General features: G+C 51.3%; 2 protein-coding genes across 2 annotated transcripts in view; both read right to left on the bottom strand.

The window, feature by feature from the left end:
• The window catches only part of CAPN5 (calpain 5), a 59,774-nt gene that overhangs the window by 11,326 nt on the left and 31,911 nt on the right, over positions 1-16,537 (bottom strand). Inside the window, exons 3-7 of the mRNA XM_061990349.1 lie at positions 14,140-14,271; positions 3,786-3,994; positions 3,162-3,354; positions 1,317-1,510; positions 550-627 (exon numbers count right to left, since the gene is read on the bottom strand). Of these exons, the coding sequence (XP_061846333.1) occupies positions 550-627; positions 1,317-1,510; positions 3,162-3,354; positions 3,786-3,994; positions 14,140-14,271 (806 nt within the window). The remainder of the gene's footprint in view (positions 1-549; positions 628-1,316; positions 1,511-3,161; positions 3,355-3,785; positions 3,995-14,139; positions 14,272-16,537) is intronic.
• Positions 10,937-11,416, bottom strand: OMP (olfactory marker protein). The gene has a single exon (XM_010195445.2). It carries the CDS (start codon positions 11,414-11,416, stop codon positions 10,937-10,939), a length of 480 nt encoding a protein of 159 aa, XP_010193747.2.

Raw genomic sequence — 16,537 nt, 5'->3', positions numbered from 1 at the left:
ATACCTTTCTCCATGCATGCAGTAAATAATTCTGCAGGTGAAGCACTAGAGCTATGTGTTTTGGAGTGGGAGAGGCAGAGTAGTGGCCCTACCCCCTTACACAGGTACATAGAGTCATAGACTCATTATGGTTGGGAAAGACCTTTAAGATCATCAAGTCCAACCTTGGCACTGCCAAGCCCATCACTTACCCATATCCCTCAGCACCTCAGCTATGTGTCTTTTAAATATCTCTATGGATGGGGGCTTCACCACCTCCCTGGGCAGCCTGTTGTACTGAAATATACCTGGAGAGGTTGTTAAGTTTAGCACATTCCTAACAGATACCCAGTACCCCAGTGAAATGGTTTGGACACAGTGTGACACGGAGCAGCTTGCAGTCCTAGGGACATGGCCATCCAAAGCTAACACACATAGGCTCAAGGAGGTGGCTTCACTAAACATCCCAGGGCTTGGAAGGCTGTTTGCTCTGCATAACTGTAACATGCTTCATGGGGTGGGAGGACTCTGTGGGCACGGACTATGGTGACAACCCCAAGAGCGACTCACCAGAATTCTCCATCATCTTCCACTGTCATCCCCATCTTCTCTCTCTCACTTTTACTCACTTTCTGCCACTCCTCAGAGCTGGGGGAAGAATACAGGATCATTACAGCAAGGGCAAGGGGACATATCAGAATTCAAGAAGCTACTTTTCCTCAGCAGGGTCTGCCAAGAGCACCAAGGTCTTGTGTAAAGTTCCAGCCATGCAACCAGCTTCCACACCACGCTAGTTAGCTCATCTTCCAGACATGGGGGGAGTGCAACATGGCTTGGAGCTTCCTGGCCAGGGGAGCTGAATCTCAGACTTTCTTTGGCCAGTACAATCACAATCCTATCAGTGGAGATAATGAAATAGACCCTGGACAAAGGCTCTAGTTAGACCAGCCCTTGCCTCTACATCCCTTCCATAGCAGTCAGTGGTGGCAGAGGTTGACTCTGTTGGGTGCTATTTATGCTGGAACAAGACTTGGAGCAGAAAGATGAGCAATAATCACCCTTCAGTAATGTGAACATGCTGGCAGTCCCACCACAACACTCAACAGAGCCTTAATGAGACGGTCTGACAAGCTCCTGCTGACCTCAAGGGAACCCAGGGCAAGGAATGCATCTACCTCAGTGAAACGGTAGGTTGAAGACATGGGTTGAAGCAGCGTTCCACAACTGCCCATACAATGCTCTCCTACAGGTGTGGATGTCACCATCTCTCCTCATGCCTGAAGGCTCGGCCCAACCCAGATTTCCCACCAGAAGCAAAGGCGCCCATCCCAACTCACGTGTCGCTCCAAGGGCCGTTCCACTCCCGCTCGCCCCAGGGGTTGCGCATCCGAATCATGTCCAGCTTCTCTGCCTTGAAGAAGGACAGCAGGCCGTGGCCCAGCCGCACCTTCCGCACGTCCGTCACGGCGTACGCGTGGCCCTTCACCAGCCCGCAGCCCAGGCGGGCCTCCATGTCAGCTGCCGACGTGGCCTGGGCAGGAGGACACAGAGAGGCCTTGTAGCGGGTGGATGGCGCCACCCCTGCAGGGACCAGGGGAAAAGGAAGCTCATGTTTCCCCACAGGCCTCTCTGAGGCAAAACGAAGAGCATCAGTGCTCATGGAGAGACAGCTGCCTTGGCAGATGAGTTAGATGCCATTTATGTGCTAGAGCCTTCCTGAACTTTACCTCCTGTATAAGGTCTCTAAGCCCTCATACTGCCATAGAAACATAGAATCATTTTGATTGGAAAATACCTTTAAGATCATTGAGTCCAACCCCTCTCCTCACAGTGCTAAGCCCATCACTAACCCCTGGCCCTCAGCACCTCAGCCCCACGGCTTTGGGATCCCTCCAGGGCTGAGCACTCCCCCAGCTCCCTGGGCAGCCTGGCACAGGGGCTGACACCCCTCTCAGGGAAACAGTTCTGCCTCAGCTCCAATCTCAACCTCCCCTGGGGCAACTTGAGGGCATTTCCTCTTGTTCTGTTACTTGGGAGCAGAGGCTGAACCCCAACCTCCCTGCAGCCTCCTGTGAGGGAGTGTCAGAGAGTGCTGCTGTGTCCCCTCAGGCTCCTCTTCTCCAGGCTCAACACCCCCATTCCCTCAGCCCCTCCCCAGCCCCTTGTGCTTCAGCCCCTTCCCCAGCTCTGTGCCCAGCTCTGGCCACGCTGCAGCCCCTCAGTGTCCCTGTGGCAGTGAGTGAGGGGCCCAGCACTGACACAGCCCTGGAGCTGCGGCCTCCCCAGGGCCCAGCACAGGGGCCGGGCACTGCCCTGGGGCTGCTGCCACCCCACTGCTGAGCCCAGCCAGGCTGCCCTTGGCCTTCTTGCCCCCCTGGGCACGCTGCTGCCTCCTGTTCAGCCCCTGCCACCAACCCCCCCAGGCCCTTTCCCTGCAGCAGCTTCCCAGCCCCTCTGCCCCAGCCTGGAGCTGCCTGGCCTTGGGGTGGCCCAAGGGCAGGATTTGGCCCTTGCCCTTGTTCAGCCTCATCCCATTGCCCTGGGCCCATGATTCCAGCCTCCCCAAGGCCCTCTGCAGCCCCTTCCTACCCTCAAGCAGATCTATGCTCTTACCCAGCTTGGTGTCATCTGCAAACTGACTGAAGGTGCGCCCAATCCCCTCACCCAGAGCATTGATACAGATGTTCAACAGAACAAGCCCCAGCACTGAGCCCTGGGGAACACACTGGTGACCAGCCAACAACTCCATTCCCACCACTCTCTGGGCCCAGGGCCATCCTGACAGTTTTCCACCCATCACGGAGTACATCCATCCAAGCCACAGGCAGATAGTTTCTCAAGGAGGATGTTGTCAATCAATACAGCTCATTCTGATGATTGTAATGGGTGGTCTGGCACCCAGTGTTTGTAGAGACATCTGAATCCAGACACCAAAATGTCTTTCTATGGAAGTGAATCCTCTCCTAACATTTAAAGGGTGGTGGAACGAATCTGGGCTCTTGGACAGCACAATGAAGAATGAAGAGGGTTGACATTTAGGCTTGACATATTTTACCATCCACAAGAAGAAGTGGGAATCCTTGGCCATAATTTCTCTGCTCTAAAGTCTCCAACAGCTTAAGAGAACTGCAGCATAAATTCTTAGTCCCATAGCCTGTGGCCATGGAGGTGACATTGCTTACTTTGATGGAGCAGCTGATGAGGCCTCCTCGGTTGTGTACCTTCAACACACGCTCAAAGAGAAGGTTTCTCTTGGCTTCATCAGCAATGTAGTCACCTTCAGTCAGGTCAATAGGTTCAGAGACCCCACCAGTAAAGTCTACCAGGGCATCAGCTGTATTGCCTCCATCCAGGGCCTCGTAACAGCCTGACAACCTGAAAGAGGGTGACAGGAGTGACACAACAGCACTGGCTTGACATTTGAAGGGGTTTGGGAAGGTTCTTGGGGCAGCCTGGAGAACAAAGACTTGTAATACACCTTGCAGTGTGTGAGGACAGCCAGCTAGGGTGACAATTCAAGACCCATGCTGCTCACTCCTGCTATCATAGGACAAAGTAAAGGGAACTTGAAATCTCTAGGAGAGGCATTACTTAAACAAATGTGGAGTTGGAGTATATTTTGCTTTGACTGAAAATTAAAGCTAGAGAAGGTTTCTTTCTTACAGCTTCTGTTTAAGATACATCCTGCTTTCCCCCAGGGCAGTTCTTGTTCCCTCTGGTGTAAATCAACTGATGAACGAACAGAGAGGAAAACCAGGGTGCTCAGGTCTTAGTTTGTCCTGCAACTTGGGCACTTGGCTACCTACTTGGCATAAGCTTTCTCCACCAAGGCACACCAGAACTCGTTCCTGGAGTTGGAGTGGCAGTAGATGAGCTGGTTATGGAGTGTGGGCAAGCGGTCATCTATCACCACATCCAGCCACTGCCCGAAACGCCAGAACTGGAAGTGGAAGATCCCCACGTAGCTCTCGGGTTTCTCAGGATTCCACTCCTGCTCCTTCCAGTCTGGGATGACCTGCAAGACAGAAGGCACATTTACCTAGCTTATTCCCTTTTTTGATGGGTTTGACTCTCATGCTGGAACTAATGCAGACAATATCAAAGACAAGAGGACTTGCTTACAGCAAGTACACTAGATTAACATAGACTGGAATAGCTTAGACTTCATCATGCCTTGGAAGATGGAGAGCTTTCTTATCATTATACCCTGGACATTTCACAGAATCACACAACCACAGAATGGTGGGGGTTGGAATAAACCTCTAAAGATCATCCAGTCCAAAATCCCTGCAGAATCAGGTCCCATCTAGGTCAGGTCACATAGGAATGTGTACAGGTGGGTCCTGAAGACCTACAAGGAAGGAGCCTCTACACGCTCCCTGGGCAGCCTGGGCCAGGGCTCACTCACACTCACAGTGAAATAGTTTTTTCTTATATTTAAGTGGGACTTTTTGTGTTCCAGCTTCATCCCATCACCCCTTGTCCTGTCACCAGACACTACAGAAAAAAGTGCTGCCCCAACCTCCTGACACCCACCAGTGAGATATTTTTAACTATGAATGAGATCCCCCCTCAGTCTCCTCTTCTCCAGACTAAACAGTCCCAGGTCCCGCAGCCTTTCCTCGGAAGGAAGATGTTCCAGTCCCCTGAGCATCTTGGTGGCCCTGCACTGGCCTCTCTCCAGCACTTCCCTGTCCCTCTTGAGCTGAGGAGCCCAGAACTGGACACAGGACTCCAGATGAGGCCTCACCAGATGTGGCAGAGTAGAGAGGGAGAAGAACCTCCCTTGACCTGCTGCCCGCACTCTTCTTGCTGCCCCCAGGCTGCCATTGGCTTCTTGCCCACAAGGGCACATTGCTGGCTCATATTTAGCTTATTATCAATCAGCACTCCCAGGTCTCTCTCTGCAGAGCTGCTCTCCAGCAGTTCAATCCCCAGCCTGTCCTGGTACAGGGGGTTGTTCCTCCCCAGCTACAGGACTCTGCACTTGTCCTTGTTGAACCTCATGAGGTTCCTCTCTGCCCAACTCTCAGCCTGCTCACTGAATGGCAGCTCAGGCTCTGGGCAATCAGCCAATGCTCCCAGTTCGGTGCCAGTTTTGCTGAGGGCCACTCTGTGCCCTCATCCAGGTGACCGATGAAGATGTTGAACAAGACTGGCCCCAGAACCCATCCCTGTGGAACTCCACTGGCCACAGGCCTCCAACTCCAACTCTGTGCCATTGATCACCACCCTCTGGGCTCTGTCATTCAGCCAGCTCTCCATCCACCTCACCTCCACTCATCCAAGCCACAATGCCTGATGTGTGATGTTGTGGGAGACAGAGTCAAAAGCCCTGGTGAAGTCAAGGTAGATGACATTTACTGCTGTAGATAGGCTAATGGAGCAGAATAATCCTTGTTCTGACCAGGAACCATTATTTTTATGAACATTTTTGCTCATTTTTGTGTCAGTAGGGTACCACTAAGAGAGCATCTTTAATTATTTTACTTGATTCTGGTGTAACTTTGCACCAAGAGCAAGTGTTGTGTTCATCTACCTGGTGGCAATGGCCAGGGACACTCTGCACACATCTACTTTGTCAAATAAAAATGGGAAAAGTAATGTTCCCCACCCCAGCAAGGTCTCCTCTCTGCCCTATCAAGAGCTACCACACTCATCCAAGCAAGTCTGGGAAGGTGAGTTGCTCAAAGAAGGAAAAGAGGGTTTGGAGTGAAGGAAACCCTGGAGCAGCTGAGGGAGCACAGGTCTGGTGTCCTTGTCATTTGCAGTGACTGTGGTTTAGGCACAAGCAAAGGCTAGCTGACAAAGTCCATAGTTTTCATGGCTGCAGGCACCACCAGTTTTGCTTTGGATGGAAAATCCACTTGACAGTTGGGACAGAAAGGGGCACAGTCATGTACAGGTGCCACACCTGGGAGGACCTGCTTTTTATTTAGAACCAGGACAGAGGCATACAGCAAGGAACTGCCCCATCACTGTTTAGCTGTGGTTGAGGGTGAAGGTGACATCATTTTACTTTATGGCCAGTGTGGGCTGTGAGGCCATGTATTGCTAATTGCTAATTCAAGAATGATGTGAGGTATCATAAGTTCAAGAGTGATAGAGAACTTCTGGAGAGGGTTACCAAGGACTGGAACATGTGTGTGAGGAGGAAAGGCTGTGGGTCCTGAGGCTGTTCAGCCTGGAGAAGAGAAGGCTGAGGGGGGACCTCAGAAAGCACTAAAGGGCAGATGGCAAGAGGATGGGACCAGTGGTGGCCAGTGCCAGGACAAAGGGTGATGGGCACAAGCTGGAACATAAAGAATTCCACTGAAACAGCAGGAGCAAGTCCTTTGGTGCTGAGGTGAGGGAGCCCTGGCCCAGGCTGCCCAGGGAAGGTGTGGAGGCTCCTTCTCAGGAGGTTTCCCAACCCATCTGGACACATTCCTGTGCCCCTGAGCCAGGGGAACCTGCTTTAGCAGGGGCTGGAGCAGCTCTGCAGGGCCTTTCCCACCCCCACCATGCTGGGATTCTGTGATTCTGTTAATGAAGTTGATAGTTGAAAAGTGCTGACCAATTCAGCTGCAGTACTGTGCCAGACTGCTCCCAAAGCATCAAGACCTAAGTGAGGAAGACCCCCACCAATAAAATCACTGTCCTGTGGAGACAGCTGTGAGTGTTGGGGTGTGACAGGACAGGACACTGCTACACTGCATGAGAAGAAGCTCTTTGGGAAGTCTCAGGCCATAGTGACACCACTTGTACAGTGCCTTGGCCCCTGTCCAGCTGCCTGAACCTTCTGGGTTTTCTTTTTGGCTGCATCAACCCTGCAGAGTGACTTCTCTCTGGAGAGACCTCTGAATCCTTGGCTATCAGCAACAATCCAGCCCAGGGCTTTTACTGCTGCTACACTGAAATATTAATGATGCCATCAGCCCTGTGAGCTCACTGGCATTTTTGATTTGTCTGGATCAATAGAGGACAGGAGACAGAGCCATGAACAGGAGCTGCTTTGGGAAGGTTTGTGTCTTCCAGGAGTGCTAAAATTGATGCCCCAGACTCCCTGTGGGAGAGCATCAGGAAAGGTCAGACAGCTTTCCATCAGTTCCCATCGATTCCCTCCTGACTGGAGCTCATCCTAATGAATTGTCATAGAAGACCATCATGAATATCAACTCACTATTAATGTGGGCTCAGAAATGATTACAGCATTGATTAGAGGCAGCTTGTCATCCAGAATTGTTAGCAACAGCTTCCAGCTGGCTGGTTCTGAGACTTGACATTACTGTCAGTGGTGGCAGGAGATATCAGTCCCCATCATCCTCCTCTGTCCCTTCACTGGGGGATAGTGCTGAAAACACCCTCTGATAGTAGTAAAAGTGGTCAGCCTTCATGCAGAGCAAGATCCAGGAGCTAGGACTGGTTGTTTTTCTACTCTGACCTAAGGGGGAAATGAGAATTCACAGAATCTTAAGGGCTGGAAGGGACCTGGAAAGCTCATCCAGTGCAACCCCCCTGCCAGAGCAGCACCACCTAGAGCAGGTCACACAGGAACCCATCCAGCTGGGTTTGGGATGTCTCCAGAGAACGAGACTCCACAGCCCATCTGGGTAGAGAAGAGTCTGATCTCCAGAGCATAATCTGTCCTCAAACTACCCAAGTGCAAGGTGTGAGCTCAAACATTACATTCCTCTCCCAGCTCCTCCCAGAGCACAGCATCCCACCCAAGCAAGGGTCCCTCCAGTTGCTTCACCCCCTGGCCAAGCTGTCTGTGACTCCCTTGCTGTAGAGGAGAGGTGGCAGCTCTGGATGCAGTGCCTGTCAGGACACCACAGTTCAAGGCACACAGCACAACCCTGTGACATGATGCTGTGTATTACTCAAAGGATTCACCTGGGACACACCTACAAACCCCAGCAGTGGCTGGAGCCCAGAGTCCTCCAGGAGATCATTATGCATTATGGAGATCATTATGTCCATGGCTCCCATCCATTCCCAGGAAATCTCCCCAGGCATCTCCATCCCTCCTCTGGATGCTGGAGAACATGCCATGGACCACCCACTGAGTCCTGGACTCAACTTGGCTGTGTGACACTGAGCCAGTGGAGACCATGTCTCCTCATTTATCCAAACTGTGATGCTTTTTGCTTAGGGACTTCCAAAATCTGGAGCTGGAACACACTTTAGTGAGACAAATTTACAGTGAAATGGCTCAGAGACAGGTAAGTTGGAAGCCTAGAAACACCAGGCTCATTTCCCTAAGCTGGTTTAGGGCTTTTCTCACTTTTATTAAGAGTAGCTAATTAAGAGGAAAGGCACTTGTGATCCTGGAGAAACATCCATGATTAGAAGGAGCAATTAGTAGATGATGATTCCTTCAAGGAAGGGCTCTTCTGCTGGGAACCTGCCAGCTCAGGAAGGGAAGGGAGTGGCCCAGCTGGGCCAACCTGCTGAGCCATGGTACAAACCAGGATGAGATTCCCTTGGGAGAGGTGAGACAGAGTGGTTTATCTGAAAGCCTTTATGGGATGCTGAAACTGTGTAGGGAGAATTGCAGTGACTGGTATAAAAAGGCTCATCTTCCCTGCTTCAGAGACATCACACTGCCCAGCTCTGATGGAAAGGAAGAGCCACCTGAGGCTCATTTATCTTGCTTTGCTCAGCTTCAAACCCCTCCCCAACCCACAGAAAACTCTTAAATGCTCCATTAAGCCTCTCACACCAAGAGAGAAGAAGGTAAATGTTCATTTTATTTTTTACAAGAGATAAAGAGGTGCTCAGAAATACCAACAGTGAGGTGAAAGTTGGTTGATGATGCTTTGTTGTGTGCAGGATTGGGGCAGCTTCCAAAAAGAGCATAAAGAAGATGTGCACAGCCTCAGCTCTTAAGGGGAATGCTGGTGACTAAGCTTTTATTTAGTGTGGTAGGTCAATACCCAGCAAGGTATCTGCAGCAAGAATTGTGCCCCAGCAATGTAGCAGTGGCATACTGTGAGACCTAGCATGCAAAATCCCCTTTGGATGTTGGCAGTTGCTTTTGATATTGGGCCTAATGGGATCTGTAGTCAGCTCTGCTCTGGGATGTACAATGAGGGGTCTCCTATGGGAAGGTCTCCCAGGACCTTAGAAGAAGGTTTGGTCCACAGTGGGTCCATGCTATGGCCAAGCCATTTTTCTCTCTTGTCACTCTTTAGATCCCATTTCTTAGGGTCTAAACAAAGATATCAACTTCTCTGTCAATGCCCATAGCATGACTGTATGATTGGGTGCTTGCTGAGCTTTGGTGGTGAGCAAGACTCCAAGCTTCCACCATCTCTCCAGCCAGTAGCTGATCTTCCTGCTTTCCTTCTCCTCTCTGCCTGTCATACCTTGTGCATGTCATTTCATACACTGTTTTTGGGCTGGGGAGCTCACGGACTCTGCATCTCTGGAGGCCTTGAAGAAGAGGTTGAGCTCTTTTGGGGATGGTCTGCACAAGTCAGCAGGCCATGGCTACAAAGTCATCTTGTTCTGGCTCTCCCATCACTGCCCTCTCCTTAAACACCTCAGGAAAATCTCAGGCCATACCTTGAGAAGTGCTCACCCACAGTGGAGTGCAGTCTTAGCAAAGGACCAGTTGTAAGAACACTTGGCCTCTTTTAAAGGACATTTCTAACTGTGGTTCATGAGAGACTTCACCAAAGTACCCCCCAGCTTGTAGTGGAGGAAAAGGGAACATCCACAGTCAGTAGTTTAATTCACAGTCATGGGACAAGCCAAGCACGATGCACCCTCCCACTTCTAAACTTCCTCTCTCTGCTGCCATGGCTACCTAGACCCTGACTCCCTGCCTCTGCATTTGTAGAGGGTAGGAGATGCTGCTTTGTGAGGACAGCAGTGGCAGGCTCTTGCTCAGTGGTTTGCAAAGTGCTCTGCAGCCTCACAGCTCTCTATAGATGCTTCAGACTAAATATATTCACGGGTGTTTCCAGGCCACAACGATGCACAAATTGTTTTTGCTGCAGGGGACTCCCTGCTGGCTCAGGTCTGGCTCAGACCTACAGCCTGCTCTGAGCTGCTGGCTTACTTGCCTGGCCCTGCACACACACACACACATGCCTGCTCCAACCCATCTCAGGACAGCACAAGGTGAGCAACATGCTGGAGCTCACCTCCCCACAGTGACCTCCAGCAAGCAATGGTGAGTGGCCATCAGGAAAAGGTTGGTCCAGCCTCCCTGCACCAGTTTGTCCAGTGGGTTTGCAACCTTGCAGAATACAGCATGTCCAAATGTGCTTCAGCTTCACAGCAAGGTGATTCTCCATGGGACTGGTCTTCAGAGACAGCAAGCTGCCAAAGCAGGAATCACTGCAGCCTGCAAGGACTCGGGAGAAGCACTCCATCCCAAACAAGCCCTCCTTTGGAAGTGGCTAGGATGGAAACTGGAAGCCAGGGTTCCCTCCAGGTTGTCTCTCCTAATTCCAGTATGGCAGTTTCTTCTTTTTCCATCAGGCTTTTGGTAGGCAGTTGCCACAGTTGGAAGGCTTTGGGCAGCCTCATAATGCCAAGGTAGGTCAGATGTGAATCTCTGCTGAATTCACAAGCATGCAGTCTTAAATGCTAGGCAAATACAGCAGCAAGCCTGTGGCCCCCTCCTCCCTATCAGACAGAGGACAGCACACAGGAGGAACAAGACTTCAGGGGCTCCAGAAGCATCATTTTTTTCACAGGATCACAGAATCTTAAGGGTTGGAAGGGACCTTGAAAGCTCATCCAGTGCAACTCCCCTGCCAGAGCAGGACCACCTAGAGCAGGGCACACAGGAACTTGTCCAGCTGGGGTTGGGATGGCTCCAGAGAAGGAATTGCAATGCCATCCCTCATAAAACCCCCAAAATAATAAGAACCACATAAAAACTGAACCAAGGACTGAACTGAGAGAAAGAAAACCATAGATAAAAGCATAGCTGGAGCAATAAGGGCTGAGCAAGAGGGGATCAGGCTTTAAAAACAATGGAGCCCTTCAGCTGAGCTGGTTCGAGGCCGCCGGTGAAAGCGAAGAGGAAATACATCACCTTTCGGATCTGGGCTAACTCTGCCACCCTCTCCCCAAACTCCTGGGCATCTGCCTCATTGCACTCCACCTCCTTGGCCCCTGGCTTCTTCCAGAAGATGCCCACGGGCTCCAGCAGCTGCCGGTTCATAAGGTGGGTGAGATCGGGAGTCCAGTGCTGAGAGGTGCCGGTTACTGTGACCTTCCCGGGTGTGTCCAGCTGGATGTCCCAGCGGAGGAAGCGCAGGTTGTGCTGCTGGATGAAATCCACCCTGTAGATGTGCTCATTGGGATGCAGCAGCTTCTCTCCATCCTGAGGCCTCACCTGTTTTTGCTGCAGGCTTTGGAAGCGCAGATGCATGCAGCGGGTGAGCTGGTCATCATGGATGAAGGGCAGCTCCAGCATCCTTGCCTCGGCTGCCATCTCCTCACCTGCTCCTCTGTCAGGTCCTCAGCAATGTTTGGCTCTCAAACAGAACACACAGGGGGGAAAAACCACGGGTGCCCCCCTCTCCATGGTCCATTGGTGCTAGGCAACCCGGGCGAGTGACGCAAAACGCCCTCCGGGGCTTCCTCTGGGTGCCCTCCCACCTCGTTTGCAGATGAGGAACTGATGGTGCTGCTGTGCAGGATAATCTATAGGGAAGGGATGTCTGATGTCAGCCTCCCTGGCAACCTCCCTGGCAACCACTGCTCATTAGCCAAAAAGGAAGGTATCGAGCCAGGGATGCCACCGATGGCTCTAGGGGGTGGGGGCTTTCTCTGAGTGCAGGCTCATGGGAGAATTCAGGTTGGAAGGACACTCTGGAGGGGCCTGGCCCAAGCTCACACTCAAAGCAGGACTTACTTGGAGGTGAAATCATATTGCTCAGGGCTTCATCCAGTCCACCTTTGAGTATCTCCACTGATGGAGATCCCATAGCCTCTCTGGGCCCCTGTTCCAGTGCCTGACCACACTCCTGCTGAAGATAAGCTGCAGCTTGTGCTGTTGCTGTCTTTTTCTCCTGTGATTCTGCATCCCCAGCAAGAGTCTGGCTCTGTCTTGTCCCACAGCCTCCTATTAGGTAGCTGCAGACAACTACCCTAGGTGGTTCTGCTCTGGCAGGGGAGTTGCACTGGATGATCTCTCAAGGTCCCTTCCAACCCTTAAGATTCTGTGATTCATTGGGATCTTTGAGATCCAGTCACTGGTTTGGACTCTTGGAGAGTGCAGATGTTTCAGCATGAGGCTTTAGAGTGGACATCACGTGGAGTAACATCATTTGGGTTCTCCCCAGCTTCTCTATGACTCAGGCTGGCTTCTGCCACAAGCTGTGCTTGTGAGGCACCTTGGCAGCTCAAATGAACTCCAGGAAGATATTTTTACACAGGGCTGTGCCAGCACCTGCACTGTGTCACACCTGACTCATAACCACCCAGTATCAGCCCTGCAGGATATCACTTTGACTTTGAGGAGTCCCAAAAAAGATCAGAAGCTGTCCTTGGCCAGACAAGCCATAGCCATATGGGCCCAAAGTTGAGTCATTTTCCTGGGGATTGTCCTGCAGTTAGCAGTCTCCTGTCACTCTTAAAGAGGTTAATCACAAAGGGGTTAATCTGTACACCTGATGCTTCCCATCTTGCTTTAAATGCTGTTACTGCAGTTTCTAGCCATGCCTGCTCCTCACAGCTCAACACAAGCTCCCAAAGCACGTTGCAAAGGGGAAGCAGAGGTCACATCTAATTTAGAGGTCTCCAAAAGCAAGGGTCTGCTGAAGCCTGTCTGAGCAGAGGCCTGGAATGAACACCACATCAAACTGAACATCACTGGGAGGGGAGGCTTGTGGGGAGGCTTGTGCTTTTGTTGGAAAACAAACCTTTATGAGAGAAAGAGGAAGCAGGTAAAGAGGAGCCTCTGAGGGTTCAGGGCATGGAAAATGGTAAGTCACAAACAACCACAGTCAAATTGCCAAGGGGAGAAAAGCAATGCCATTGGCACATTGAAATAATGAGGTGTCCAAAGGGACACAGCTTCTGCTCCCTTGGCATTTCCCAGGGCAGGGCTGGAAGTGAATGGTGAGGAGGGAAGACAACTCACTCACTCACCCTTGGGAGACATGGAGGCAGAGGAGAGAGCTAAACCACCTCTAACAAGAGCCATAACAGTCACCACAGCCACCATGGGAAAAGCTGCTGCCTATCCAGAAGCCAACAACAGCTATCCTCCACCCATATCAAGAAAAACCTTGAACAGAAAATGGGGATGCTGCAAGGAACACACATTCCTGAGCTCTGTTGTCTGTGACCAGCAGAGGCTGGGAGTCCCCCAGCACACAGAGCAGATGCAAAGGGGGAGGGACAGAGACCCCTTTTGAGTCCATTGCAGCAGGAGGCTGTGGGTGAAGCAGGTGATGCTGCCTTTTGAAGTAAAACTTAGGAGTAAGTGCTTGCAACTTGCTGGTCTCTTGTCCCATGATGAGGCATGCCTGTACCAGGGTCTGAAGCCTCCCTGCTTTGGTTTTTACAAGACTGACTTCTTCTGTAGCTAAGGAGATGGTGGAGAGGGACATAGACTGTTCAAAGATGTGGCAATAAGCACCTCTTCCTTCCCCTGTACCTCTGTGGTTCCTTCCCATGTCTGCAGCCCCTTGGTAGCTTTCTGGCCTACAACAGAGTCCTTTTGGAACCTACACTCAAAGGATCACTGCTACCTGGTGCTATCCACCCAGGGATGGATGCCATGGGGAAGCACTGGCTTGGGAGAGACCTTAATACCCTCAAATTACCTGATCTGCCCTGGTGCAAGGTGTCTCATTGCTAACATGGGCATACACTGAGCAGCCAAGGAGAAGCAGCACCAAGGAACAAGGGAAACAGGGCCAAAAGCATCCTGAACTTTGTTCTTCTTGTTGGGAAGGTCAGATTTGGGATCTGGAGGATGGGATGGGATCTACTTGGTTAAGAAGAAACTGGACAAGGGTTTGGCTTGAGAGTTATGTGACTGTGGTCACAAAGAACAATTCCTCTTGAAAGATACACCTTGAAGGGAAGTTTTAGCAGTTTCTCAGGACCTGAGGCATCCCTGAAGAAGCAATTTTTGAGCTGAACAAACCCAACATGAAGCCAAGGTGTTGAGGACAGGGGTTCCCTCCCCTGGCGTGGACTTACCTTCTGCCACAGAGACTCCCGGGACGCGAGGGAGGAGCAGGCAGCCACGAACCAGCAGTTCCCAACCTGGCCCTGGTGTAAGTCATGGGAGCTGATCCCATCCACAAAGAGATGGGGATCATTGCAGATTTCCTGTGGGACAGGACAAAAACAGACACTTCAGGTTAAGGGAGGAGATGGAAATCAGGAGCAAGTCTTCTTAAGGACAAGGGGCAATGGGTATAAGTTGGAACACAAGAGGTTCCAAAGAAATACAAGGAAGAATTTGTTCCCTGTTGAGGTGAGGGAGCACTGGCAGGGGCTGCCCAGATGGGCTGTGGAGTCTCCTTCTCTGGAGCCATCCCAGCCCCAGCTGGATGAGTTCCTGTGTGCCCTGCTCTAGGTGGTGCTGCTCTGGCAGGGGGGTTGCACTGGGTGAGCTTTCCAGGTCCCTTCCAACCCTTAAGATCTGTGATTCTGTGATTCTTGGCAAAGGAAAATCTCTTGCTTTGTTCCCCAAGCTCCATTTAAATCCCACCTGCAGCTTTTTGCTGGTCTCACTGCTCACATCAGTGGCAGGAGGACCCTGTCCTGCCTCCTGCTCTGACCTGGAAACATTCAGCATCACTGCTAAAATGACATCAGACTTACTCCCTATTCTGTTCCAGCATCAGCACAGCTTTGCTGTCATTATTCTTGCCATTGCAATTGATAATGGTATATTTTCACACCATTCCAGCCCCAGTGACCTGTCCCCTCTTTTAAGTCCATTCTGTTATTTCTCATAAGCTGTTCCACACTCTACTCCATGACTGTTTTACCTCTCTTATTTTGCTCTGGAGAGCATCAGAGCATCACCAAAACCCATTGTCTCCCACACTGGAACTGTTGGATCCATCCAAATGTAAAACCCTGCTGGTGCAAGGCAGAGCCAGGTATTTAAATGAGGAATCACAGTACCTCAATCAGGCAGCTCACCCAAGAAAGGTCAATGCAGGTCGAGGGCTCAGCCATGGCTGCAAGAAGCCAAGTCTCCTCACTCAGGAGGTCTGTCCTTCCAGATCTTAGCACAGCAGATGGAGAACATTTGGTGAGCCAAAAGCTTTGCAGCTGGGCCAGGAGGATGAAATGCTCCTTCTGACACCAAAACCTGCACTGTGGATTGTGCACAGGCACCATGAATGGAGAGACTTGGGTAGGAGGTGAGCTCATCCCTCCAAGCACTCAGGCACCAACCAGGTCACCTTTCCTCTGCCAGGCTGCCCTCCCTTCATCCCACTCCCAAACCTGGCCAGGAAAGCACTTAGGTTACACAGGGCACTAAGCAAGCTTCATGTGAAACACTGCTTTTGGGTTCTTAATCCTTTTTCCTGATCAATGCAGTTTGGAAGGTCATGTCCAGGGGGATGCTGGGAGTGGATGGGACAGACAGATGAAAGAATCTCTTTTGTTATGATGTTTAATTTGAAGGGGAGGAAGGAAAAGCAGCTTTTCTTTCTTCCCTCACACCTCCCAGCTTTGCAGGCTGGCTGCACCCAGAATTTTGCACAATGATGATGGTGCCCATCATAGGAAAAGGAATTGCTGCTTTGTAGCCACCTCCTGCTACTCCCACCTAACACACACGTGAAAAAGAGCCTGAGCACCACCCAGACACAAACTGGGCAGGTTTCAAACCTCAGGGAGAAGACTAATCCCCTCCCAGCTGCTGGCATTGTAGGAGGTTGGGATAAGCACTAGAGGGAAGCAAGCTGACAGCCAGCAAAGGCAGGAGCCACCTGAGCTTCTCAGCATGGCAGAATGCAGACAGGGATGGGAGAGGGGCAGTGGGGTTTAACTCCTGTTTCACACCACTGAGGAAGCACCCAGCAGCAGGAGATGTGTCTGTCCTGTCTGTTGGTGATGGATGTCTGCAAGAGCCACTCTTAGTGATGTTACTCTGGGGGATAGAGGCAATGACTTTGCCTTATTTGAGGACCACAGCTGCCCTCTCTACCCTAGCATCAGATACTCAGGTAGCAGTGATTTCCTCATCACTAGGAAAGAGCAAATGAAAACCCCATGGCTGTGCATTTTAATAGAGGAAAGCCCTAAAGGACACATGAAAAGAGCAGCCTGTCCTAGCACAGATGAGGGCTGCAGCTCACTAGGCCCCTACTCCCTTGGAGAAAAGCTCATGCCAGAGTGACCTCCCCCTGGGCTCACTCAGCTTCTCCTCCTACTAATGCAGGTGGGTCCCTAAAGGCATGTTGTTCTTGAAGGAATCATTGAGGCGGCTCTTCAGGTGCTGTAGTAGGTGTTTCCAGTCAGGTGTACACTTGGATGGGGTGTTTCAGGGGGCTTTGGGTCCAGCATGGTGGTGGCTGCAAGCACAGACACTTGCTCTACAGACCTGCAGCCCATGGACTTTTTAACCTCC

This window comes from Colius striatus, chromosome 1 (genome assembly GCF_028858725.1).
Source record: "Colius striatus isolate bColStr4 chromosome 1, bColStr4.1.hap1, whole genome shotgun sequence".
NCBI lineage: Eukaryota > Metazoa > Chordata > Aves > Coliiformes > Coliidae > Colius > Colius striatus.
Note: the sequence above shows the minus strand (reverse complement) of the source record. Positions and strands in the feature narration are given on the sequence as shown.